This window comes from Chlamydotis macqueenii, chromosome 2 (genome assembly GCF_036417535.1).
Source record: "Chlamydotis macqueenii isolate bChlMac1 chromosome 2, bChlMac1.mat, whole genome shotgun sequence".
Lineage (NCBI taxonomy): Eukaryota > Metazoa > Chordata > Aves > Otidiformes > Otididae > Chlamydotis > Chlamydotis macqueenii.
In genome coordinates, this window is record NC_141557.1 from 95,014,287 (window position 1) to 95,041,881 (window position 27,595).

The window sequence follows — 27,595 nt, forward strand, 5'->3', positions numbered from 1 at the left end:
ATGTCAAAAGATTTATCAGTTCCATCTGAAATCCCGAAAGAAGATGGCAGACCCAAGTGGGACAATAAGTTCCAGTATATTTTAAGCTGTATCGGATTTGCCGTCGGTCTGGGGAACGTGTGGCGATTTCCATACTTGTGTCAGATACATGGAGGCGGTAAGACTGAAAAGAAACTTTGTTGAAATATTAAAATACAATTCTAATGTAACTATACTAACTTATGCTGGGCATGGAAGTTATATATTTGGAACACTTTTTTTTTTCTTAGCTAATTCTCGTCAATGTTTTGCACCCATTAGATTAGCTTTTTCTCTAGAAGTATATTTCATTTTTAAATTATGCATTTGTTTAGGAAATAAGACCAGACTGATGCTAATCCACAGCAAAACCGATGTTAAAGTTCTTACATTGCTGCTACAGTTCCAGTGGGAGAAGGAAACTGAACCTTCAGCTCATTACCTAAATTTAGGAAAAGCAAGAAGTCCTGGGGAGGCCTGAGAGAACCAGCCTCCAGAGAAACGGTCGCTGCACTTTCCTTTGGGAAGGTGAGCGAGTCGTTCTCCTCCCTCCTCTGATGCTCTTAGGAGCTACCCCACCGTCTGGAACTGCCCCTGCACAAAACTAAATTGCACTTTTTGATGTCTGTGAGGATGTTTAAAATGCTCAGTAGAACACCCACAGCAGCCTGCCAGGTGGTGTAAACAGATGCCCAAGCCTGTCCCTGGGCACCATTCCCATAAAGAATTGTTCTAGGAGCAGCCAATTTAGTAAATATAAATAGGTCAGAAAAGAATATTTGATAACTCACCATTCACTGTAGCTTTTGAGATCTGCCATGGTGAGCTGTCTAAAGCAGAGTGAGACAGCAACTTGTTTCCGCCCAGTATTATTCATTATCTTTCAATTAATTGGAGAAACAGAAAATTCAAAGCTGGAGAAACCATCAAATGACAGAAAATATTATTAAATCCAAGCTTATTCTACCACGGTATCTGTATTACTTTATGAACTACATATACTTGAATCAACCAAGGAACCAAGAATGGATGCTGCCTTTAATGGAAAGAGGTGTTTTAGAAAGCTTTTTACGGACTCTGGTAAGTAGCTGAATAAATGAGAGATAGGAGATTGTATGAATAAAAAGAATCTTGGCATATATAAGCAGAGTGCTAGGAAGCAGGTGGAGATATTGCTACAGATACTAAGACAATTTCTGAAATTCTGACTTCTGAAAGTCCACCTTTCAAAGTCAACTTGAAAAATTAGACAAAATCCAGAAAAGCCCGCAGAAGTATTCAAGGTCTGGAAAATTTCTGGGAGAAGGAATGACCTAAGAATCCAATCTATGTAGTTCATTAAATTGGAAATGAAAGAGTATATTTATCATACTCTATAAACAAGTAAACGGAAATTATTTTGATGGCAAGGGGCTCTTTATCCGTGAAGGTGTAATGGCTGGAAGATACAATTACACAAATTCACATAAGAAAAAAAAAAGAAGCAGGGGGTTAGATTCCTCCCAGGAGACTTAAAATTTTCTATTATTTATTTGCAAGATGTGAAACCCAGTGAAACTCTCTCAGATGAGTGCCATAACTGGGTGGTTAGAAAATTGTAAGTGCAAGCATGTTGTTTCTCTGTGTCTGCTCATGGTCTGAGAAAAGCCTGTCAGTTCAGTTAATGATACATGCATTAATGAGACATGACAAACACCTTTAGAGACATCCCCATAGCAGAAATGGTATGGGGCCTGCAAGGAAGATGTTCTTCTGGAGCAGAAGCTGTAGGTCAGACAAATACCCTACAGCATCTCAGGTGGCCTTTCTATCTTGGAGCAAGGGAACAAGCATTTGGTATCAGCAAACAATACAATAAAACTAAAATAATGTAATATTTTTATAATGTAATGAACAATTAACACAAAGCATTCAGTGGAAGGTTTGAAACTAACAGATGGGACCATAGCAAGATGCAGCTCCTCTGCACACCTCATCACAGAGTTGCTTCTGGGGCCACCAACTGCATAAGGCTGCATGAACTTTGTGCTTCCGAGTTTTGTGCAAATCTCTATTGCAGATTAAGATGAAACATTATTCTACTGCCTGTAAAAAAGGCTCTCACACTTTCTCATGAAGCACCAAGGGTTGTTTCTCAGTGCTGGAGGCAGGGGTCTAGCCGTTTTTTAACCTCTTCAGATCCCACCTCTTACTGAGGTTTGATCTTTCCCCTTCATCCGATATATCCCCCAGGAGCTGCTAGGGACAAAAAAAAAGATATGGTTCAGAGCAGGTTTAAAGATAATAAGAACAGGAAAATGCTGCAGGGGCAAAGGTTAAGTCATTCTTTCACAGCATGAATAGTAATTTTGCCAGTGAAAAACTGGTATAAAATAGCTGGCAGAATCAGTAACAGCATATAGCTACCTGGCATCACTACAAACAGTGGCACAAGGCAGTGGTGGATAAAGGTCAATGTATGGATGTACGGCCAATGTTTGGTCACCGGATTTAAAAAAAAAAGGCTCAGGGAGCTCAACAGCAGGATGGACTCGGCAACGAAGTGCTGTGGAGTTTGTGAATAATTTATCCCAGAAAACTGGTGCTGGAAGAGTTTGAGTGAGTCAGAAGACTACCAAGAAGACAGAGCTGTTAGATTTACGCCAGTGTATAATGCGGTTGCATTTTTCTTCTGCTAATTCTGCTGATACGACTTGGGGTTGCATTTTTGAAAGCAAACAACTCAAATGCAAAAGCCGAATAGATTTTCAGGGGTACTGGAACGTAACTCCTGCTTGTGCGCACCTGAAGATGTGAACACAGGACAGACCAGCAGCATCGTTGCTAACGGGGAGCCCTGAGAGGTGCAGTGGCTCCGTGCCTGCAGTGACAGCCACAAGTTCAGCAAAGCCTGGTATGGAAGTGGCATAGATGTGCTCTAATGGCTTTAGGGGTACAGACCACAGTTTCACAACTGGTTCAGGTGATATCCAAATGTTTAGGCATTAGGCAATGTAATTTTCCCAATTTCTAGCTCTTTTAAAACACAAGAGATAAAAATAAGTGCCTGTATATTTGTCTCATGTCAGCTGTTCTCATCGGACCTCTGGACCTTATTCACCGCACATTAGTGTTACTCAGTAACTCGGATCTAATATAATATCAGTTTTGCTGACATTTATCACCCACTGCCGTTACTGATTATTTGGATTTATTGCCTGAGTTAAGTTAGTTATTTACTTTTCATGGCTAATGGATATGAAGGCTGTTTGCCACAGTAAGTGGAGACAAACACAGAGGTTCCCAGGAAACTGAGATTGAAAATAAGTCTCTAAATGGCCCAGTATATAGCTTGTCACTTAAAACCAACACTCAAACAAGTAATATAGCTATATATGTACACATACAGTCATCTGATTATACTAAAAAAAACCAAACAAAACCCAGCTCTAGCTGGAACTTACTGCAGTGTTGTACTTTTGATTATAGCTAGTACATATATGCTAGCCTAACCAATGGATATTAAAAATGTGCACAGCGCCTGAGCCTACAGAATGTGTGAAAAATATCTTAAATACAAATATAGTTTCTTTCTAGGAAAATAGATACACATAAACACTAAAGTCATGCTAAAAGGAGAGAACTGTTTACTTTCTGGAGCAACTATTTACAGACTTTCATAACTCGTGGCCTACCTGACCTTTTCCTAGAATTTGAACTACAACTTGCTATGAAATGCAGTTGCCTGACTCACTGTGTTCTCAGAAGGAAAATAAAATCTGAGAGGAAAAACAACTATGCCTGGAAGATACTGTAAAAAAAAAATGTATATTGGGAAGAGCAGAACAGTTCACTCTGATAGAACAATGAATTGTGTTACAACAAGTTACAAACTTCATTTTCTGGATTGTTACCACATCCTGCTCAAGTCCTCAGTGAAAACCTGTGGCATTTGGGGTTGATTCTTTCATAACTTGTTGTATTTTCTTGCCCTTCACAGCTCAGGTTGGTGCACGCTTGCACGTGGAAGCTGCTCATTGGCATCCTTCAGCCATGAGTATTTCATAGGGAAGTTCACCAAGGTTATTTTATAAGTTACCCATCTTTGTTTGAAATGGCTTTTGCCCCCTTCATTTTCTGGACATGACTTTAGCTCCTTTACTGTTGCTCAAGGAGATATAGTAATTTACACAGGAAACTCAATTCCTTGCAGAGTTTCAGAGTCTGTAAGATGTGCAATGTGGCCTGTAAGTCAAAACCAGTGCCATCACAAATACACTGCACAAATATGGCATTTATAGTAGCTCATACTTTTCATCTGGGTTAAGGCATGTGCAGAAGACATAATAAAGATCATGAAGTATTGTTTTCCAGAAAGAGAGGTGAATATGATTAAGTTGCTGCTTTTTTTCCTACTTGATACCTTGATGTGATTTGTTGCTGTGTTGGCTACTACGATGCTTAGCTGAACTCCATGGAGGAAAGGGGACAGGTCTGATTACCCCCTTTCAATAGCTAATAGCTTTTTCTCTGTATCTGAACAAGTAAGTTACCAACTATTGCAATTGCCTGTAGGTAAAACGCAAATTATCACAGGTATCTTGCCATTAAGTTCTCAGTCTTTTGGAAAAATGCACCTATCACCATTTCTCCTATGTACCAACAGAATTGGTGAAGTGGATCTCTGAATGCTTGTTGCATTCTATCACACTGAGATGTGCTTTCAGATTTTTTCAGACTCTACCGATGCTTTTCCTATGCAAATTACTATTTTGCCACTTTCCAGGTCACTTCAGTCTTCATTGTAATTATTTTTTCCATTCCTAAATCTCTGATCGGAAGGAAATTCATTATTCATATTCTGGCCTTTCAAATGCTGTTGTGTCTTCAGATCATCATTTTAAGTTACTTGCCCTACTTCTGCTAGTTGATCAGCAGGCACTGACAAGATGCAATATTGCACACGTGGATCAGTACCTCTAAGTATTTCTCTACCACTTAGAAAGTCTTCATTGGTACCCCAACATCAAGCAAAGCTGTTGGGTTTTCTTCACCACTTACCATGAGGCTCAACAATTTCTGCTGGTCTTGGAACCTCTTGATTAGGAGGTTGCCTGGTTGATACTTTCAACTGCTTCACATTTCCACTAGTCAGATCTATTGCTCTCTCTTTCTAAGATATGACAAAAACAATTTGGCTGTTTTGCTCTGCTTTGTTGGTTGCCATGATTCAGCTTTAGACTGCGCTCCTTCATTAGCCTCCTGGTCATTCTGCCCTTTGGTGCATCAGCAACTCCCAACAGGCTACCTAGTAGTTCATGCTTTTCTTCCAGATTGCTGTGCGTAGGTGACACCACAAATACTGTGCCCTTCAAGTGTCATTTTACTGGCAGAGGGTTGAATATGGTCGAGCAGTTACTTTTCTGACCTGATTTGCCTGTAGATTGCGTTCAAGTGGTCAAGCCTCATTACATCTAGAGTGCACCAGGTATTTTTTTTTTACTGCCATGACTATAAAGCAGTAATACTAATATTAGCAGTAATAATAGCAGTAATAATAGCAGTAATACATACCACTCCAATGGTTCTTCTCAGTTAGCAACAATACTGATCATGCTGCACGCTGGTACTCCTTGTCACTTGGGACTCTACTATGAATGCACCCAACTTATCAATATGGGCAATATTCCTACTTGATGATAACCTCATTTGACAAAGCTCTTTCAGGCTTTCTGTGCCTTCCCATGTGACAGGGATTGTTCCTTGGCTGTGAATTGTCCTTGTGCAGAATGTCCTTCCAAAATAATTTTTAACTTTGGTAGATTTTGACTGTTGTGGGTTTCTTTTCCTTGGCCTTTTTTTAGAGCATGCATCTACTGTCAGGGTGGATGTTTTATGCATCCTGGGAGTCTTTTTGACAGAAGGAATGGTATAGATGAAAATTTTCCCAGGTCTTGTCTCAGGGATGCAACTAAGTTGTGCCCTGGTGATACTTTTGATGCTTATGGGCATTTCTTCAGGCTTTTAAGGTACTGACAAATGCTTGATCACTATGACTTTCCTTGTTAATTTTTTAAGATTAAAAAATAAGTTACTGAAGCTAAACTACTGGGTTTAGAGGTTTTCCCCCTGGGCTTGCTTCTTACATTGTTTATTTTCCCTCTCACTGAGGAGCATACAGATCTAGAACATCCAGATATGAAATACATATAAATATACCTAGAATAGTCAGATGTAGTATAATTTTCTTCCTAGCATTTCATTATTGTTTCTGCTAAGCTTTCCTTTACCCATGCCTTACAGAGCCAAACCTACCGAGTTTCTGCTTTACCCATGCTACACATCACATGTGCACTGATAGGGTTTTGCTGCGCTCGTGTTTGAATGCTCTGTTTTGTGATACGTGCTTTGCGTTAGGTACCAGCACGCAGCTTCATGCTGATTTTTGGATTTTCTTCTTGCCTTTTCCACTGTTAGATTTCTCATGGTATTTTTTTTATATATATTTAAATTCTGCCTTCAGGCACACCCAAAACCTTTTGTTTTAAACAAAGCCCTTGACTATATAGTGCTAGAGGTTTCCTACTCACCATTAGGTATCTCATATCTTTCTGGTATCCTTTTTTTTTATCCTAAGGGTAGAGGATTTTATTGTGGAAAAGATTGAGCTTCAAGTGCTTGAGCAGACTGTCTATCCTTTTCCTGACTATTTCCTCTTTACCTTAAAATACTGTAAAGCAAAGGAATTAACCGAAAATATCTTTCTACATTACAAGCCATTTATTTGAATTAGATTCAAGAAAGATACACTCTGTTAACTATTTCTTCTTAGTCCAATCTTCTGCCCTATTTTCATATTTGCAGATTGCATATTTTTTTATATTGTTCTCATGGAAAACCAGTATTTTGTTTCCAAGTGTGACGCTGTGTTTTGCCGTGCTGTAAATACGACTGGAGATACGTACAAAGCAGCACAAAGTAAACAGACTTTTATCAGCAGAATATCTAAACGTGCTCTGCTGTCAACGGTTCAACTAGCAAACAGAAAAGGGGAAAGAGATAACAGAGGGCAGTTTGCACTAATTATTACAGTTATTTCCAGGGAGATACGATATGGGAGACAGGTCGGTCCCTTACGGCACGCTCTGCTAGTCAGGGCTCAGCATCGCATGGATCGCAGCGAAACAGCTGCCACCTGGAGCTGGTGTCTGGCCAGGCAGCCAGGCAAAGAAGCAGAGTGCTCTGCACCACGGTGCTCTGGTCACTCCAGGTGAATGTTTTGCTCTTCCCAGGAGCCAGCCCAGGGCGTCAGGGGGTCAGGAGGACTGGGTGGGAGCCCTCAGGTGTACTGTGGAAGAGGACATTGCAGCAGGTTTGAAGGAGAGTGCAGGACTGAGCATGGGGAGAGGTTACTGAATTCTTGCAGAAGGGACCTGCAAATTCCTTAGTATTTACATGGGAGCTTCGGTAGGTAGCTCCAGGTCAGATTTCATCAGATGGTAAAACACTTAAAAATAAACAAATTCTGGTGGTCCTTAACTCCCTCTGTAAATCTCTCTTAGTGGGGATTTGTAACAGCCACTTCAGAGCTTACTCCAAAGCAAGGGGACTACGGAACAGGGATACCGAGGATCCAAACTGAGGATTTAACGTGCTCAGAATTAACTGTGGGACTCTTTTTTCAAATCTGTTTCTTAGCTGTTAAAAACATCTTAAGAAAGCAGATCATAAGTAAAGACATTTTTTTCCACCTTTGGAAAACTAAGAACAGTCCTTCACTGAGCAGAGTTTTCCCTAATTTTCTTCCTATGTATTTGTTGATAAAGGGCTAAACTATTAATGAACACACCGCCTCTGGGTGCTGTAGGTAGCTATTGCAGCACTTAGCAATACGTAGCAAAGCTATTGCAATACCTGGCCCAAGTGATTCGATTTATCTGCTCAGCCTTTCTAAATAATCAGTGATTGCAAAACACGGGAGCTGTTCCAGGAAGAGACCAGAAATCCTTGTGTGTTTCTCCCACCTCCCAAAGACAGAAGAGAGTGAGCTGAGCTGCTCCGCTCTGCTCTCTCAGATGGTGATGGCGGAGCTGCTCTCCCTGCCAGCCTGAAAGGAGCGGAGAAGGCTTCCAGAGCTGGAAGAGCAGAGCAGAGCTGGGCAGACTCAGGTATAAAATCTGGAGGCAAAGTTGAAATGGAACAACAAGGGACAGGCTTATCCACAAAGCAACGAGGAGCACAGAGTCGGTATGAGGAGGACTGAGAGGGAGCTGAGGCAGGACTTCTGTCTTTGTTTCCCCAGAGAAAAGAGGCTTCATGATCCCAGTGGTTGTCAGGCATGGCAGTAAACTTCAGTCTATTAGACTATTTTAATTTAATTGGACATTTGGGCAGGTACTTTTAAACATACTGATGAAACTTCTCCTGATCTCATGAAAATCAGTTTCTGCACAAAGGAGGGAGACCCAAACCCATATCCCTTCTGAGGGAAGGCGGGGGCAGATGAGGCATTGCACACCGTTTTGCAGGAACCAGCCAGGCAGCAGGCAGGACTGATGCATGCCCGCAGGCACCAAACATCATGAACTGCCTCTGATCCAAGGGAGCCGCTGTGAGAAAAACAAGGAAGATGCAGAGGATACAAATCATGAGGAAATCAGCTGTCATTGCTCCCACATCTCACAGAACAACTTCAGTCTTGCTTTCAGTTTTTTCGCTGGCCAGAGGCTCTGTGCTCTGAGCAGAACTTCATGCAATAAAGTAACCCGGTCTCTTGATGGTTTCCAGCACAAAATTCTACTTTACCAAGGGAGGACAAAGGAGCACACGTCTTAGAGCTCTATGGAGGGAAATGAGGTGATGCACTGAAGGGGAAGCAGACAGTATAGGAGACAGGCAAACCCTTGTGCTTTATGAGCAGGGGGAGAAAAGAAGATGCTTAAAAGAAAAGGAAACAGAGGAAATAGTGAGGCTGTTTATAACGGACTGCGGCAGTGCCTGGGGGGAAGCATCCTGTAGCACTAAGCATCCCAGTCCTTCCTCCTACATTTTCACAAACAAAATTACCAGTAGCAGATCTTATTTGGCAGGTATCCCTAACAATGCTCCCTCTCTCAATACATCCTACAAGGACGCTGTTAGGGTCATAAAGCAGACAAATTATTAAAGAGTGATTTCAGTGAGATGTAGATAATAATGTGGTTCAATTGCACTTAACTGTGTTTTCAGGGGCATTCCTGATCCCATACTTCATCGCTCTTGTCTTCGAAGGAATCCCACTGTTGCATCTTGAACTGGCCCTAGGACAGTGCCTGAGGAAAGGCAGCATCGGTGCCTGGAACACCATCTCACCTTACCTTGGAGGAGTCGGTACGCCTCTTAGGGTCTCGGCTCAAGGAACTGCAGCTGAGGTCCCGCCCAGCACTCACTTCCTACAGACCTGTGCCTGATGCTTGTTAAGATATAAAAATAAAATTTTTACAGTGAGGGTAGTGGAAAACTGGAGCAGGTTGCCCAGAGAAGTGGTAGATGCTCCATCTCTGGAAACATTCAAGGCCAGGTTGGACGGGGCTCTGAGCAACCTGATGTGGTTGGAGATGTCCCTCCTCCTTGCAGGGGGATTGGACTAGATGACCTCTAAAGATCCCTTCCAACCTGAACCTGATTGTATAATTCTATATCGCTCCCATCAGGTGTTACTCTAGGGAGATGGGCGCCTTAAACACACACCTCATAACCTCTGTTCTGCGAAGCGTAACAATTCCAAGCTCTGCTAGCCAACACTGTCCCATTCCTACAATATCTCGGAGCTTACACAAGAGCTGCCTGTCCTCAGTGCTTCTTGCTCCTCCCTCACAGTCCCTCCACGGCCTGGAGGGGAAACAGAAAGGCAAGAAATCAGGAATGGGAGCCTGGCACCTCCTAAAGAACCTAAAGCACCTGGGAAAGCTCCTCTCTACAAGAAGGGTGAACAGTGGGGCTACTGAAGGGACATTATTAACATGGCTGGGCACGAGGGACAATCCACACAGCAGTGTCCATCAGACTGGTATGCAGTCCTGTACTGACAATTTTTTTTCTATTTAATTTAATATACACTGAAAAAAACATATCTTGTGTCCCGTGCGCATAGACTGCAAAAAGTGAATAGGAGCAGCCACTGTTAAGAGGGCTGAACCATCGGTTCTATGACAGCACCATCCTGCCCGCAGGGACAAGGAGAAACCTTCGGATGCTCCAGCCAGCTCTGCTGCATCATGGCTTGCTTTGAGCAGGTGCCTGAAAATGAGATTGGCAGGGACAGCCGTGCCTGTGGGGGTGTGTGGGAGGAGAAGGGGTGGGTAAGAGGAGTTATCTAAGGACCAGAGGGCAACCAGGAAGAAATACCAGGCAGCAGGGTGGTGCCTCTACTACAATTAGGCATGTCCATCCTCCCTTTGCAAAAATGCAAGCAAGCAGAATCCGTGGTGTTGCTACTCCTTCCTTATTGTAGGAGCAAAACCAGTTTAGGGCATACGTTCATGATTTGGGACAAAAGAGTGCCCTCATGCAGCTATAGCATGCTGTGAAACTCCAGTCTCTTTTTGTCTCTGCTACTGAAGTTGTCCCATGCTGTAGAAAACAATGTAATGTACTAGAACAAGTATTTCAACCCTCATCTTCTACGTAAGTTGAGAGTATCAGCCTTCTTGGAGCAGGGCTGGTGAGCTGGGGTACTGCACACCAGTGTTCGGCTACTGAGGACACAAATGCCCATCTTCATGTGAAAATCTTGGGCTGGGGGGGAACATAAAATCTTTAAAAAGTAGGAAATGTGAGCTTCTAAGAGCAAGTACTGTGACCAATCATTTTTTCCAAAGCTTTTCTAAGCTGAGATCTTGTGCTTTCTGCAGGAGTTGCTTCATGGATGGTATCGGTTCTGGTGAGCTTATATTACAACACTGTTTTAACCTGGGTGATGTGGTATTTCATAAACTCCTTCCAAGAACCTCTTCCGTGGAGCATTTGTCCTCTAAATGAAAACAAAACAGGTAACTATCACCTCAAGCGTCACTGCTAGCAAAAGAAGATCACAAACATCAGAGGCTGGGGGCTAGCAGGGGGAAAAGGGAAGTTTTGTTTATTTTTCATGCTTGCACTATGATATAAGTACCAGTTTGAAAGTGCATCCTCTGCTTTCTGACTATGGAAAAATAGCCCTTTATCAAGACACACATGGCTTATCGTAAACTACATATCAAGGCATGTGAGACTGTTAACATAATTAAGAATTTATGACTACATCTTTCAGTAACTCATTTAAATGAGACTCGAGTTTTCATTAGGTGGAGATAAATGGGTTATGGCTCATAACAAGCTTTTATTGAAACCTTTCAGCTCATTTGACATGATGTGCTAAGAAAGATCAGCTTAGGTGCCAGAGCAGGAAACACAACCCTACTGGAGAACTTTTGTTTCTGCCTGTAGATTGCTGAGACTAATTTTACACATCTGACATGACAGCTTCCTACAGCAGCTAACCAAGAAAACCCTGAGAAGAGAAGTGACACTTGATCTGGCCCCAAGTTGTGCACAAGACCTGGTTGTTTTGCTGGGAAAAAGCTAGGAGAGTGATGGCAGCCTACTCAAATCATCATCCTCATGGGAACAACAAAAGCCAGAAAGTCCACAAGTCCTTTGCTTGATTACAAAAGGGGAAACAAAATAACAGTGTTCAAAAGAAAGAAAAAGAAAAAGAAAAGGAGCAACTAAATAAGCAAAAGACTTTTGAGGTAGCAGATAAATTACTTAAAGAAGGAATCTTTGAGGCTCAGACCCAATATATGCTACCCATTACAAAATCTTTAGTAGGACCAAAGACAGTCAGCATACCTTAGCAGGATAAGGAAGACTGCTCTCAGTTCTTTAAAATTATTTTTCAGCTTTCTCTTTCATTCAGAGCAGGACAGATGACAAGTTCCAGGACAGAACAAGAAACATAATCCAAGTTAAAAGGCTAAGAAAAAAGACAAAACATAGCAGAAGTCAACTTTCTTTTGGAGACCTTTGTTATTCCCAAGGATTATTCACACACCCTGCTACAATCCACAGATTATTTAACAGTGGGATTGCGCTAGTCAGTGTATGTTCAGGCACACAAGGACATCAGCCAGTCTGAGTACACGAGTGTCCTCATACACTGAAAGAGGATCATCAGCTTCAAGTGTAATGACATTTCAGTGGCAACCACACTTCCAAGTGTAAATTTGTCACTGGAAAGTCACTTGGCTAAGTCAGTACATCACATACCTGCACGTTACTTCATTCTCCACCTTGCTGTCTCACCAGAGCAAGTTTTATTTGAAAACTTTCATAAAGCCGTAATGGCCACAATCATGACTCCCCCTTTTCATCAGCCTTTTGCCAGCTACGCCAGCTTTCCCAGAATTTAGCCCAGAGTTGAGGTCAAGATTTTGCCACTACATATTCAGGTCACTTCTCTTGCTTTTCCAAGGCAGGCACCCTAACTCTTTTTCTGCTAGAATTTCTGTACTATTTCAAAACTTACAAACTAGGAATCTTCTCCGCTGTCTCCTCTGGGATTTGCTGCACCTGTTGAATTAAAAATTTATCATTTGTAGATTATTTCTAATGTAAACTGCATTTTCCAGTCCATTTTTTCTACTTGGCAGTCCTGTGATGGTTCTATTTTACAGAATAAGTAGAGTAAAATGTTGAATTACCAATATTACATTTTTCAGATAATAAATAACAATTTTATCATGTCCTTTGTCAGGTTTTCTTTTGCTCTGTGAAGAGGTTTTCCTGTTCTCTTTAACCCAGCTAGCGCTGATGGTTCTGCACTCCAGGGTCAGGTGGCAGGGGAGAGCTCTCCCACCACCGATGCAGGACTTGACAAACCTCTCCCAGAGCTGGACTCCTCAGTCAGTCCTTTCTCCCAACCACAGCAGAAGGACCCACAGCCACCGTCTCTTCCAGCAGCTGGAGGGCTGCGAGGCGAGGATGGAAGAGCGAAACACTTTGCTTCCCCCCTCTATTTGAAAATATTCGAATCAACACCTCCTGCAAAACAAGCAACTCCCTAAAAGAAAAATAATTTATCAGGGCAAAAAGTGAATCAAATTCAATTCACTGCCAAGATCATGGAGCTGGCTGCCAACCAGCATGCTTCAGCATCACAGCATTCTTCCCCATCGCAGCCATGGGGCAAGGAACTCAGAGGATCCCTGAGCTCTGCTCAGCCGCTTAATTGCCACGTTGTTGATTTGTTTGTTTTCAGAGTTTTGTTGTGAATGGTGGCTGTTTCAGAAGGGAGTGAAAGGTCACAAGAAAAGGGAGAAATGGGCCAGTCTGAAAGCTTGGTTGAACAGGCTGGCATTTCATACAACAGCAAAAAATTCAAAATGGAGGGAGGAGCTGTTTCCTCACCCTCAGGATACAGGTACCTCAGATACCCTTCCCAAAATATATCATCATACCCAGCTCTGGAGTTTAAACAGGAGAATAAGGGGAGGTTTCCTGCAGTCACTTACCTCATCCAGCCAAACTTACTACCAGTAAATGCAGGATGTTGCTGAAATGCAGCATTTTATCATTCTCCTGCCTGCAGACACGCTCTTTCCCTTGTAGAGTCACGACAGGGTGACTGACCTACCCTTCTGTGCAAGCAGAACGAGCCATCCTTTCTCCAGCCTGAGCTATCAGCTGTTCGTGGCAGGAGAGCGGCAAACTGTCCTGTGTGAGCTACTTCACTCAGTGCATTGGGTAATCCGAGCAGGAGCTGACAGCCAAAGCTAAGGAGACTTGAAATCGGGGAAGGAGGGGAAAGAAAGTTATGCTAAACTTGAGTGGGATTGTGTGCAAAACAGCGGCTTCAGCAGGAGACAATGCAAGAAAATTAGCATGCTCTCCTAGCAAAGGAGGGGATGTTTTCAGGTCTCACCAGGCAGGGAAAGGAGAAAGGGCTCCATCAGTCTTGTTACATGCTGGTCCTCCTGGCTACGGGGATGCAGTACCCAGGGAACTCAAGTTTCCAGCTAAAGAGAGTAGGCCAGTGGGTTTCCTGAAGATTCTCTGTCAACCTCCTTTTCAGGCGTTTAGGTTGCCTGTAGGCAGAAGAGTGAGCATGGGTCATGGTGTACATCGTGTTCCTGGTTTCCTCTTCTCCATGTGCAGTGCCTGGCTGGGAAGTGCCCGCTCCCCCAGGCGCAGGTGCCCGTCCTGGCAACGTGAACCAAAGAGGCTGATGTCTGGGTCTTGAGCCACTACAGGGCCATGACATAGCCAGGGGATCTTGGGCTTAGATGTTTCTTCAGGTGCCTCAATTTTGTTATGGCTCCACAACCTGTAGACATACAGCTAACAAATTTCATCATCTCCACTGCAATTACAATTAGATTTTACCCTGCATGGAGTATCACACCTTTTCTATTTAGAAAGTTATCGCCTGTAGAAATGCTGGTGATGTTCTGGTGAAGGTCTTACATAAATCTTGCAGTCTCAGCCTGCTGTGACAGAGTTCGCCTTGCTGCACATTACAGACAGTGCAGAAAGGCCAGTTCAGTCCACATCTGTATTTGTTTTGGCAGCCCACAAGAGATCGTCCTGCCATTCTCTGTGAGTATAAAGTACTGCTTCCTAACTAAACAGCGAGTGGGAAAAATATTACCAATTTTAAAATTTGTTCTTATGCTTGCCACATTTTTTTTCCAGGGCTTAACGAAGAATGTTATGAAAGTACTTCAGTAAACTATTTTTGGTACAGGAAAACTTTGAACATAACACCCGATGTCACTGAGAGTGGCACATTACAGTGGTGGCTCATTCTGTGCTTAGCAACTTGCTGGGCAATTGTCTATCTCTGCACCATCCGAGGAATTGAAACCACAGGAAAGGTACGGAAAGGACAGAGAAGCGCATCGTCCCTCACTTTGGGTCTTGCTCTCCAGATATGGAGTTTTACCACCAAGGAAAGCCTTCCCCATGTACCACACTAGCACCATTTTCGTGTGCGCCATGTCCAACAAAGCGATAACAGCAGTACAGATCATCAAAATGACACTGCTCTCCTGTTCCACTGCAATGCTTCTGTGTTACCAGTTTCCCCTCACGGAGTTTTAAGAATAATTTTGTTACAAATACATTCTGCAAAAGCGCATTCTACTTCTTTTAGTTAGCAACGTTTATCTGCAGCTGTTTTATCTAATATTATTATGATAATATGTTATAATAACTTAAATAGGATCTATTAATGTTACTGCCAGTAACTGTCTGTCTGCCTCGTCTTTCTTCAGGCAATTTACGTAACAGCAATATGTCCTTACCTGGTCCTAACTATATTCCTTATTCATGGACTCACTCTACCAGGAGCCACTGAAGGTCTAGCTTACCTCTTCACTCCTAATGTAAGTATTACTGCTACAGTCAGAAATATTTTTCTTTTTTCTCCCCCTCAGATTTCATGCTATATGTTCATTTTCCAGGAACTCCTGATCTAGCTCCCTACTATCTAAGACTTCTGCTAAGCTCTTTTTTCTGAGATGAAGTGATTTAGTGTTTTAATATACTTTAGCAAGAAAAGAAGCAGCAAAGTATTTAACAGTTCAGTAATAAGCATATCAGACAATATTGGAAAATTTAGTAAAAGTATGTTATGGATGCCTCGGTGTTGAACGTGTAAGTGAAACTGATGCACTTCACAAACAGGATCATCTCTATTTTACACATAATAAAGATGGGATTTTCCTGCCAATGCTACACAACTAATCTTTTAAGAATTGACAAGGAAAACAACAGAGGAATTACACTGCAAAGTGGTTTGTTTGTTTTTTTTTTTTTTAAGATGAAAGTGATTTTCTCCTACTCCTGTTTCTCCACCAGCCCTGTAGCCTTCCCTAAAAGATGGAACTGCTTACCGGAGAATACCCCTCTCTCATTTTTTCTCATCTTCTCAAGGGGCCAGGAGTCCCAGATACCTCCATAAGCTGGTCATTTCAGAACACCCTCTTTACACTGTCCTTAGTGGCCTGCCCAAAGGACAGGTCAAATTGTCCCACCAACTGGTTGCTATCAACCTTAGGCTGCTGACAGCTCTGCCTTCGTGCTAAAAAGCTCTGTAAAATGGTGAGTGTAGAGGAGGAAAAGCAGACCCTACTGACAGATGGGCTCAAAGCATCCTTTGCCTCTGCAGATGCAGCGGGGCTTCCCATCACAAAAGCACTGGGGATTACCCTTTCCCTCCCTACAGCAAAACAGGGATTAAGGAAAACATAAGCTAAGAAGCCCAGAGACAACATTACATACCTCACACCAGCCTGAAAAGGGACAACACCCAGAGAAAGCTCAGATGGCATACCCCTTTCATCCCTCCCCCTGCAAGCCAAGTGGCATGGGCATCCATCTGAATGCTGTTAGAGCTCAGAAAGGACAACCCCGGTCTTTACAGCAGATCAGGACATGCACTTGCATTTTTGTAGGGCCCAGACAGGACAATAAATGCTTGATGCAGTGTCTTAATGAAAAAAAAGCAGATTAGACAACACAACCAGAACAGGGCTTGGCCAGTTGTCATTTGGTGTCAGCCTGGCTGTCAGGTGTCTCTGGAACAGATTAGACATCTTCAGGACTTCCAATCTTTGAACAGTGAACTTAATGCAAAAACTAGATTTACATGTATTCAATTTATGTACGACAAAGCCTGGAGATATTGCAGTGCTGAGAGGGAACAGATCATCATAACAGAAGAGCCAGATGGTTTTGTAGACTGGCGCCAGAAGTCAGAATGAAAACCTGAAAACTGCAATCAACCTGCAGTTAATGATTAGCCCATTTAAGGAAGAAGTTCCTGGGGACATCCTCGAAGAGTCATCTGAAGATAGTTTTGGTGATGAAACTATGTTCTTATCTACAAACATGGAAAAACTGACACAACAGCCTGGTAAGTGATACCCGCTACAGGTGTTGCTGTTGCATAGAAAGACAGAGAGATTGCTTTGTTAAACTAACATACCAACTGTTACGGAGAATTTTGGCACTTCAAGGACTTAAAAGAGACAGTAAGAGTACAACTGCAACATCTCCTTTCTGTCTTCTTCCTCTTGCCCACGACTGCAGTACCAGTATTGCCTTTTCTGTTAGGTTTTTTTTTTTTTTAATGAGGAACTATTCCCACCGCTGATGTCAGTAAATACATGTTTTTTTCTTGTTACAGGAGGGTTGTAGGCTTGTGGGTTGGGGTTGTTCGTTTTTTTTTCCCCAAAGATTTACCTGGCCTACCCAGACCACATTAGCTTATAAAGCCCTAAAGTATATTACTTAAGTGTTTGCTGTTTTCTTCTTATTTTCCTGTCTTTTTGCAGGAAGCTTGTAAAGTTTTAGCAAAATAAAGTAAGAGTTAACTCACCTATTGCCTATTTCACCGTGCTTAAAAAAAAATTAAAAAGAAAAAAAAACCCAACCTTCTTGACATTCTCCACTAAGTGGAGGAAATCTTTTCCAACATTTTTCCAGCTTTGCAGTGCAGCAGAAATTGTAGTTTCTCTGTAACAGTTGCCACATCCACTCTCTGGTAACTGTTACACCTCACTGTTTTTGAAACGCTGTGTAAGAAAGTAATACCTAGTGCTAAAAGTCACATCTTATCCAATTTCACATCGTTATCACCCAAAATAATTTATTTATTTTCAAACAATCATTGTATAAGTTCATTCACTTTCCGAGTTTGTATTTTAGGTCTCATTAACAAATCTCACAAATAATAACTACGTGCATATGGATCTTAAATATGACAGGCTATGGTTTTATTTTCATACAGAAATACGTAGTCGGGTTTCTGCCATCTGACACACTTTCACTCCTTAAATTCTAGAACAGATGATGAGTGTTTCTTTTCATTGAATTTCAGACATGGAGAAATCTGACGATTTACTCACCCTCTCTAAATCCTTGGCCATCTGGAAAGAAAAGCTGACAAGAAAACAAAAAAAAGACATTGAAGTTATACTCACAAACACTTGAGCAAGGGAAAGTAGAAGTTGTACAAAGATGAAGCAACACAGAGGCTGGAACAGAGATTTTTGGAAAGGTTCTTGGAAAAAAAAATACTATCAGAAGCAGCAGAAAAGGGATCCCATCAAGCATCAGCAACGGTCTTTACAGGCTTCAGCTTCTGTGGACATCTGTGTTGGTTCAGGAGCACAAACACCTCGTTCTCCCATCTCTTTCGTATCTGAAAGAGGTGCAGGGATTGTGACTATTTTGGGGGTTCATTGGTAATGAGCAATTCCAGGAACTTGGTTGGGCAACTGATGCCTGTGCTCAGAGCTCTGCAGCTACTTAATGAGCAGCGAGAAAAGCCAAAAGAAGAAAAGAAAAGGCAGCACAGGCACTAGATCCTCTATTACAGAGGCAATTTGTGATTTTCTCCTCTATTTGGAGTTCAGTTTTACACCTGATTTATTACTACAAAAGTACACTTAAAACTCCTTCAGGGTACCTGGTCTGTCCATACTGTTTCTGGTATTAAGAAGAACAAAAGCATCACCTTAATGAACCGCTGTCTTTAAGTGCAGCATGACTTGTTGGCCACTTGCTTATCAGAAAAGCAAGAGCTGTTTTTACACCAAAGTTAAATCATAGGCATCCCAGTACGGTTAAATTCCATTTTAAGAAAGTTTCTGTCTGTGTTTCATGTGCTGAAGTAACCAGACATCTCACCATCCCTTCCTCATCACTCCTGTATTAGTTCATTAGCATTCTGATTGTGTGTCTTCATCTGCATATTTCTAGCTTCAGCACATTTTTTCTTCTCAAGGCATGCTTATGAAATCTCTATGACATATTACTTAAAATATAAGATAAGATTTGGATTCATAATTATTTGCTTATGACCAGATAATGACATTGCCATGGCATGCTTGCCTGTCAGCTATTTCTTCAAGCTTGGGGGTTCGTTAGTATCTTTTAGAGTCAATAAATGCATTGCACCTAGCACCAAACTAAACTATCTCCAGATTCATCTGCCAAAGTCCCCAGTTAGAAAGCCAGATATGTAACAGTCACATCTATCAGCACTGATAATTGACTTGGCAACACTTAATCAAACTGTCAAGGCCACATAGCAACATGAATGCTGAGGTTCTGCACTGCAACAGCAATCTAGTTCTGCATCTGCACGAGGTCCTACCAGTGAGCACTCTGGCACTGGAGGGTTTGGTGATGATCTTCCAAAATAAACCTCTAGAAAGGTTTGCCAAAACTGAAGCGTTTCAGTCAGTAATTGTTACACATATCTGCTTGCTATGCTATGCTGCACCAAGCATTGTACCAGTTCTGCTGTGGTCAAAGCACTGGCATACTTGTGGAGGAACCATCTGCATCCATTCACACTGAGGTGAAGCCATTATTCTCACTCTTCAAGTCAAGGCCAGCTTCAGAGAAACCCCAGATGCTATTAAGAGTCTTTTGGCACATGTACCTCTCCTACAAATGCTCATTTGTAGGAATGATCCTAGTCATGTACTGGGATCAATAGCACAGGCACGTAGACACATTTTGTGATACGTTTTATCTTCTTCTTTTAGACTGACTCTAATAGTAAGATTTCTTCTTACTATAGCTATTTAAAATTACATATTATTCTCTGTAATCCAACAATCATTGACTTTTTAAATTTAGCTTCCTCTATCATATCACCCTTACATCAAAATTCAAATCTCACTCTGCCAATTTCTCCTTTTTCCTTATTTTTCCTATTTTGCCCTTTAACTTTTTATTGCTGTTTTCACAGTACTTTGAACCTAAGATGCTCTTTTTAACAAATATCCTCTTCTTGTCTGCTTGGGCTTTTAGTCTTTTTAAAATATTTTTTAAACTAATTTGGAAAGCTATGGAAACACTTTGTGTCTTAAAACAATGAAGGGTTAGTATTTGCTTATTAATATTCTTCAACTGTAAGTTACCCAGTATGTGAATTAACAAAAAAAAGAAATAAATTGAAGAAAAATGTAATGTACTATCCCTATTTTGTGCCTAATGCCTACCATTTAGAAATACATTTTTATCATCAGTCAGAAGAGGTGTGCAATAAAACAGATTCTATAATCACCACACATATTTAAAGTGACCAAATTATGTCTTCAGAAACATCTGCTTTACTGATGTATTTTGCACTAATTTCCATTTTCAGTGTATTTAGATGGCAGTGCAACTCACAATTTCAGAAGTGAAATAAGAGATCAGCTATGAGAACTGGGAGAGAAGAATAAATTTTAATTCAAGCCTAATATACGCATTTATTCCAATTATTTCAGCTGAGCACTTTGAAAAATCCTCGTGTGTGGCTTGATGCAGCTACCCAGATTTTCTTCTCTCTCTCTTTGTCTTTTGGAGGGCTTATTGCGTTCTCAAGCTACAATCCACCAAAGTAAGTAGAAGTACAATCCTTACAAGTTGGTTAAATTCTTGCTTCATTTTGTGCAATTTTCTAAAAATTTCAGAAGTCTTTCCTTGGGATATTTCTAAAGGATCTTAAGAGCTGCTCTCTTTCTAAAAGGCCAAATAGATTTTCTAACAGGAAGAGGGGAAAAAAAAATCTAAAAAAAATAAAAATGGTTGCAGAAATACATGTGAGAATGCCAGGTAAGTTTTAGAGATCTTTTATCTTACCACTTATAACAATTAGTTTCTCAGGCTCAGCACAGACATTCAATGTAGACTAACAAGTTGTATAGTAGGCTAAAAACAATCAAGTAACTTTTTTCCATACCATGGGGAGGATAAATTCTGCAATTTTTTTAAGCTACTTTGCTTGTTTGAATTCTTATTTCTAGAAATGACTGTGAAAAGGATGCTGTGACGGTAGCAATTGTGAACAGCGTGACATCCCTCTATGCTTCCATCCCAGTCTTTTCTGTTTTGGGGTTTAAAGCAACCACAGGCTACTGGGACTGCTTGGACAGGTGAGAAACTTGCGTTTTCAGTGTTATACTGTGGTCTCAACATCTAAATAGATAATGTGTTACTTGGAAAACATGCATTTAGAGAATTTATTTTCAATAAAAAGGAAAAGCATCTGTATGGAGAAGTCTAATATAAAAATAGAAAGCATGATGGCACTGAGGTAAGAATGATCAGGAGTAGCATTTGTAAGAAGCAAGACAAATTATAAAACATCCATTGCAAGTAGTGCGTCAAGAATCACATCTCAGTCTCAGACTAGCATTAGAAGTAGTTAAAAAAACAACACCTTTTCCTATTCCACCACATTTACTAAGTTATTAAACACAAGTGATGGAAATGGTCTGAAAAGCTGATAAAATAAGAACAGAAATGCTTTAGAGACTGTATTTGCATAATGTACTCCGACTTTGTATCTGAAAGAGAAGACATTAAATAGTCTGAATATTTTCTCCCAAGTATTTGATATATGTCCTCATTTAGTATTTTTCTTTATATTGTAAATTAGAGCACAAAAAGTAAACACAACCTCCTATTAACATCTGAATACATGGCATAGCATTTCCAGCCACATCATCTGCCAGCATTTAAATGAATGATATTTTGGCTTCTCTGGCAGGAACATTATCAGTATTATCAACGAATTTGATCTTCCGGAAGAAAGCATCATGCGACAGAACTATACGGCCTGGATTAGGTTCCTCAATTCATCACATCCAAAAAAAATTGCTGGACTCAAACTGAAAAGCTGTGACCTTCAAGAATTTCTTGATCAGGTACCATAATTGCTTTCAACAAAGCAATTCTTAAACAAAAACCATAGAAGTGCTGGTATCTTCCTTTTTCTTATAGGTACTTGTACTTTACTTTTGCATACTATGTAATCACAAAACAAAACAATTATTCAGAATATCAAATATTAGCAGTGCTGTAGGACAGTCTGAACTCAAAGCTGTCTGGCACAGCATGCAAAATTCCACATTATTATCATGAAACTAGTCTTCAAAGGTGTTCCTACCTGGAACCTACCACAGATACCAGATTCAGTTCTACTTTGGTTTAAAGAAATAAGCACAAGAGAAGAAACGCATCTAGCTGAAAGATTAGAGAAAAAGGATGCTGAATGGGAGTTTCCTAAATCCATATTTGGCAATTAAACTATTAAAAAGAAATCTATTATGGATAAAAGCCTGTTATCATTCTATATGCCCGATAAACTACATTTAAGCCATTATAATGTGTATTTTTATCTGTCTGTGTATTCTGCAGAGTGTATCGGGAACTGGCTTGGCTTTCATTGTTTTCACTCAAGCCATCATTCTCATGCCAGGTGCCCAGGCCTGGGCCATCCTGTTTTTCATAATGTTGTTCAGCTTGGGCCTTTCTTCGATGTTTGGGAACATCGAGGGAGTTTTCACTCCTCTTCTAGAGCTTCGAATTATATCTAAATCAATACCCAAAGAGCTATTATCTGGTAAGGTATTTGCTTTGCTTTGTTCAAAGAAGGTGGCTTCTTTATAAATGCACAAATTATCAACTGCTTAATAAATACCACAGAGGGATCAAGAATTTGTAATATTAACTTAGCTATCTCAACGTGGATTCGTAAGGGCAGTGGATTGTGTTAGCAGAAGATAAGCACATAGATGAGGTAGCAGTTATGGCAGAAGCTCTCAGATGACAGTATTATATTGCCCTTGCCAGTTTTTTTTCTTAGCTTGCAAGAGCTGTTTCAGTCTGAGAAAGCTTGTTAAATTGCTATTCCTGAAGTCAAGTTCACTCTGATCTGTTGTAGACATCAGGAAGAGCCATGTCTTCACGTAAGCCTTGGACACCTAAGCAAGTTGTTTTAAGGCAACCAGTGACATCAGCTGTTCTGCCATAACCACCTGCGCATGAACTTACCACATTGTCACAACTGTAAGATAGGTCATTCACCCTTATTTCATTCAGGTTTATACAGCTACAGATTATTCCACATTTACTGTGAACACATCAGAGTAGAAAATTACCACCTGGAAAATGATGAATGAGTGCACCTCCTGTTCATGCACCAAAATTGGGATATTTTCAACCAGAGGCGGTTACTGAACCAAACCTGCTCCTCAAGAACCAAACTTAGTGAGAGTTTAAGAGATTCTGTTGTGAAATTTGTCTAGAAAAATTGGTCTAGAAAAATTTCTGGCAGTTTGAAGTAATGGGTTAACACTTCTGCAATGTGCCCTTTTAAATTTTTATGAGGAATATTGCTGTCATGCTGTTTTTAGAGTCTTAGTGTGGCATCTAAGTTATATCCTTTTCATTTTACAACTTTTTATGTAGAAACAAATTTACTTACAATGTGATGAGGTAATTATATTATTTAGAAATTGCTTTTCCAATTGTGAGCTTTTTAAAAAAAAAAAAAAGTCTGGAACCGATTTTACACAGCATTGAACTAAAGGCCATCTCAGAGTCAGAAGCAATTAGTAACACAGCACAAGGACATACAAATTGATTTGCAGCCCATGTCTGCATCCAGAAACACTTTGCCTCCTTCCTACTTTTTTTTTCTCAATTACCCCAAATACCTTGGCTAAACGGGAGCTGATTGTACAGAAGTGTGGTGAAACCTAAACCATACACTCCAGGACATAAGCGACATTTGTAGTTCTGGGCCCTTTGAGGAAATGGGGGGCAGAAATCCAGGGAGCCCTTACACTTCTCAGGTGCCAGCTGCTTGTGCTTTGAGCCTATGAAATGAGGGCACCTGAAACTCACTACATCAGTCAAAATTAACCTAGGGTGATAACATAGCTCAGCCCAAGCCATCTGCTGGAAGTACTAACAACTGAAGGATGCTCTGAGTCACACAAGTGCATTCCTCCTGCAACAGAATGGTGCCTCTTGGCCAACACACAGGGGAAAACTGAGTTTGGGAAGAGAGATCAGCTCCCCTAAGGTAAAACCAGCTTGTTGTAGCTCTGTAGAGGAGGAGAGAGTAAAAATCACTGGAACAAGAGCAAAAATAATTTAGAACAAAAATACACTTACCGAGTTCGGTTCAGTACTCCAGTAACAAAAATACCTTTTTTTCTTCAGGCATAATATGTCTCATTTGCTTCCTCATTGCTCTGTGTTTCACGTTGGGTTCGGGGAGTTACTGGATTGACATTTTTGACAGCTACGCAGGCTCATTACCCCTTCTAGTCATTGCTTTCTTCGAAGTGATTGGGGTTGCCTATGTCTATAAAATTAAAAGGTATGTTGCAAATAGATTGATTTTTCTTCTTATAGGAGACAAATGCATTTTCCTCTCAATACATGTATGTTACATACAGGTATAAAATTTTAACTTATTTCTGTAGCTCTTACCAGTTCTGTGAATGTAGTTATCATTCTTTGCTTCAAGTCTCCTGTCTTTGTAGAACAGGAAGGATAATCTCTGCATAGCACTTATGAAAGGGAGGACCCTAGGTTTAAAGGTAGAAAGTCAACAGCCATTGTAGTTCTTTTGCCAAGAGGAGTTACACTGTCTTTCAAATATCCTCCTCTTACTGCCCTTTTCTTTTGTATATTCCTGTATTTTCTGTTTATAATTATTTTTTCCCCTCAAACTTCATAGTAAGCAACATGCAGTATCTCCCCCATGTTAAAAGGCTCAACCTGCATGCTGAGAATCTCTGCAGTCATGGACACTAACTAAATTCACTCTTTAGTTTAAAAGCTTTCCTACATCCTTTGTAATTGTAAATGCTAGAAACCTTCTCTCATTTTGATTTAGAATAAAGCTGCCTTCTCTATCCAGAGCACTTCTAGTTCAGAAATTTCCCCAATTCTCAATAAAGATTAATCTTTTCCCTCTATAATTTACTCAGTTGCATGTTGGGACTTCACCTTTCCAATTCTTACTCTGGCACTGGGATCATGAAGGTCCTGATTTTTTCTGGACCAGTTTGTATACTGTATAGGTGATGAACTCATGTTTGGCCAGTGCTTTTGCATATCAAATTGTTTCAGTATCATTCCAACTTAAATCTTACCATAGGCTATGCTTTTGAAAATAAGAAACTGGAGAAAAAAAAAATCTTCCTCAACTACAGCTAAAGCCCCCGCATTAAATTTTTAGATTCACCGTTAAGATCCTTGGGGCATTTCCCATGTTAAATGGTGACAACTCCCAGGCTACATAATCATAAACAGTTTCACACATCCCTCTTGCTGCCCATACAGCTAGCTTCAATCTTCCATGATGCAGAAGTAGCAATAAAGTCTGGTTTCATGCGCTACAACAGACTCTGGATTCCACAGCATCTCTATTTTCGGTATTCTGCTAGCACACATATACTTTTTCCTCTTTGTCACCATGGGATACAAGCATAATCAAATTATTTCTTCCTAGTTCTCAGGAGAACTTCTAATATCTTCAGTCAGATTAACAGAATTGAAGACAAAGGTGGTGTTTGAACACACACACAAAATCATAATTCCTATTCCAGATTACAAAACTCTTTCCAACTTGACAGATATATGTTATCGTGTAACTAGCAAACCCAGAACCAGATACCTACTGGCCATTCACTCTACAAAATTGTAAGAGGTCTATGTAAAAGATCAGCTCCATGTTCAAACGACTGCCGCTACTGACTGCAGAGGAAGCTGGCTCAGGTTGCAGTAATTTTGTCCCTGATCTGATTTGATTCATTTGGTGCTGGTTAATTAGGACTTCTTCCTAACAAGCTGTGTTTGTTCCCTTAGCAATTTTGTCTTTCTTAAAATGTTCTAATAGTGCTACAGAACTGCTGTAATATTTTCATTGCTTATTTGTGCTTAGAAACCTTAGACTAGGTGCTCAAGTAATGTAAACTGACAATGCAAACTGATCATTCATCCCTGGTAGGTTGATATTATTATTTACTTAAGTCTACAGTAAGTTATTAAAGAACAATATGGAATAGAAAAGATTTAGGGAGCTGCACCATATGTTTAAAACTTATAGAAAAATATGGAAAAAGTGAAACTGTTACCACTTAGATCTGACATCATCATAAAAATGCCTCCTCTTAAAAGGTTCAGTAAAGACGTGAAATGGATGACTGGACGAAAACCCAATCTCTACTGGCAGATCACATGGAGGTTTATTAGCCCTCTGCTCCTGCTAATTGTCTTCGTGGCCTTTGTCACTCTTCAGATACAGAAGCCGTCAAGCTATGCAGCCTGGAACCCTAAATATGTATGTTCCCAAATACTTTCAAAACTTCTAACAAAACAAGAGTTGTATATTTTTCTCCCTTACCAGATCCTTTAAAATCATTGCCATCTACTGCTTACCTACATAACGTAGCCTGAAGGGATGCAATGTTCACAATGAGAAGGCTCCAGTAGGCACAGAGGTTACACATATTAAAATGCTTTTCTGTTAGCAAAGCCTCTTCTTGAGGAGTCCCACATTCTCCGTGCTCTGTACTTCTTACGCATGTGTGCAATGCAAAGAACTGTTGAAGTAAAATGTCTCACAGACACTCCATAGCTACAAGGGCTTCAGAGGTGCATGAGCACAAATGCATGAGCACAGCTTTAGAGTTGAGTAACACATGCAAGGGATAAAAACATTTCTTCGTGAAAACTACAGATATCACTGGGGCCCTGATGAGTGTATGAATGTGTACTTTTGACAGGTAGACAGGGAGGGAGGCAGTGGTTTGAGAAGAGTGTTGGTTAATTCAGCACCGAAGACACGTTGATGCTGAGAACATTTGATCTGGATGTCACTGTCTCACATCAGGTGCAGTTTCTTGGATCTCTCTGAAATACACCCTGTGTAGTGGGGTTTGAAGACTGATTCTGGTCTTAAACTGCATGAGGATTACACAGCAGCAGTGTCTCCTCCAAACGTCATTAAGTATCTATCATCCCAAGATAAAACTCATAGCCACAGACTTGCAGCAATTGCATTATCATAATTCCCTCAAAATCTCTCACATAAATCTTCTCTATTTGGCAAAGAGTGTGCTCAGTAATTGCTGAAACTGGGTAAGCTTTGAGCACTGACTAAGAACAACTGCTTTCACCAAAAAGGTGGTGAAAGTTTGATAACTTTTGAGGCAACCTCTGCATCCCTAGGAATGTGTCACACTTCCAGCTATAAATCTTTGAAACTGAAAAACATTTACAGCCATCTTCAGACCCAAGAGAAGGGTACACAAGGGGCGTGGCCACTCAATGCTATTGTAGAGCAAGAGTAAAACTTTTGCTGACCTTACTATAACAGCATGAAAATGCAAATGGAAATCATAGTAAAATTTAAGTGTACCTACCAATTCTTTCTTTTGCTTGCTTTTTTATCTCCATAGGAAGACTTCCCTATGAAAGAGAAGAAGGTTTATCCACCTTGGGTACTGGCCATCTGTGTGCTGTTAGCCGTCCTTCCTTGTGTGTTTGTACCGCTGGTAGCACTCTTCCACCTGATCAAACGAATGCACAGAAACAAGGACTCAAGCTTTGTACCACCAGAAGTGTTTTCATGTCAGGGGGCTAATAGCAACTTTTCTCATCCAAAATAAGAAATATCCACTGTTATCTGTCTGTAAGTAAAAACAAGACAGCTTTGTTTGTTAGACAGGATTAGCTGCAGTATGGTAGCATCCAAGCAACCCAGTTAATG

General features: G+C 40.7%; 1 protein-coding gene across 1 annotated transcript; it reads left to right on the plus strand.

The window, feature by feature from the left end:
* Positions 1-27,494, plus strand: LOC104478293 (sodium-dependent neutral amino acid transporter B(0)AT3). Its single transcript, XM_086742087.1, has 13 exons — positions 1-157; positions 9,226-9,366; positions 10,890-11,027; positions 14,710-14,891; positions 15,291-15,401; positions 20,307-20,419; positions 20,826-20,954; positions 21,572-21,728; positions 22,222-22,426; positions 24,034-24,193; positions 24,810-24,902; positions 26,002-26,164; positions 27,285-27,494. The coding sequence occupies exons 1-13, from the start codon at positions 1-3 to the stop codon at positions 27,492-27,494; spliced, it is 1,959 nt and encodes a 652-aa protein (XP_086598213.1).
* Positions 27,495-27,595: the final 101 nt, after the last annotated feature.

Coding starts and splice junctions, on each gene's coding strand:
- LOC104478293 (XM_086742087.1), top strand. CDS start 1: ATGTCAAAAGATTTATCAGTTCCATCTGAAATCCCGAAAGAAGATGGC. Junction 14,892..15,290: donor GAATTGAAACCACAGGAAAG/GTACGGAAAGGA, acceptor GTCTTTCTTCAG/GCAATTTACGTAACAGCAAT. Junction 26,165..27,284: donor CAGCCTGGAACCCTAAATAT/GTATGTTCCCAA, acceptor TTATCTCCATAG/GAAGACTTCCCTATGAAAGA.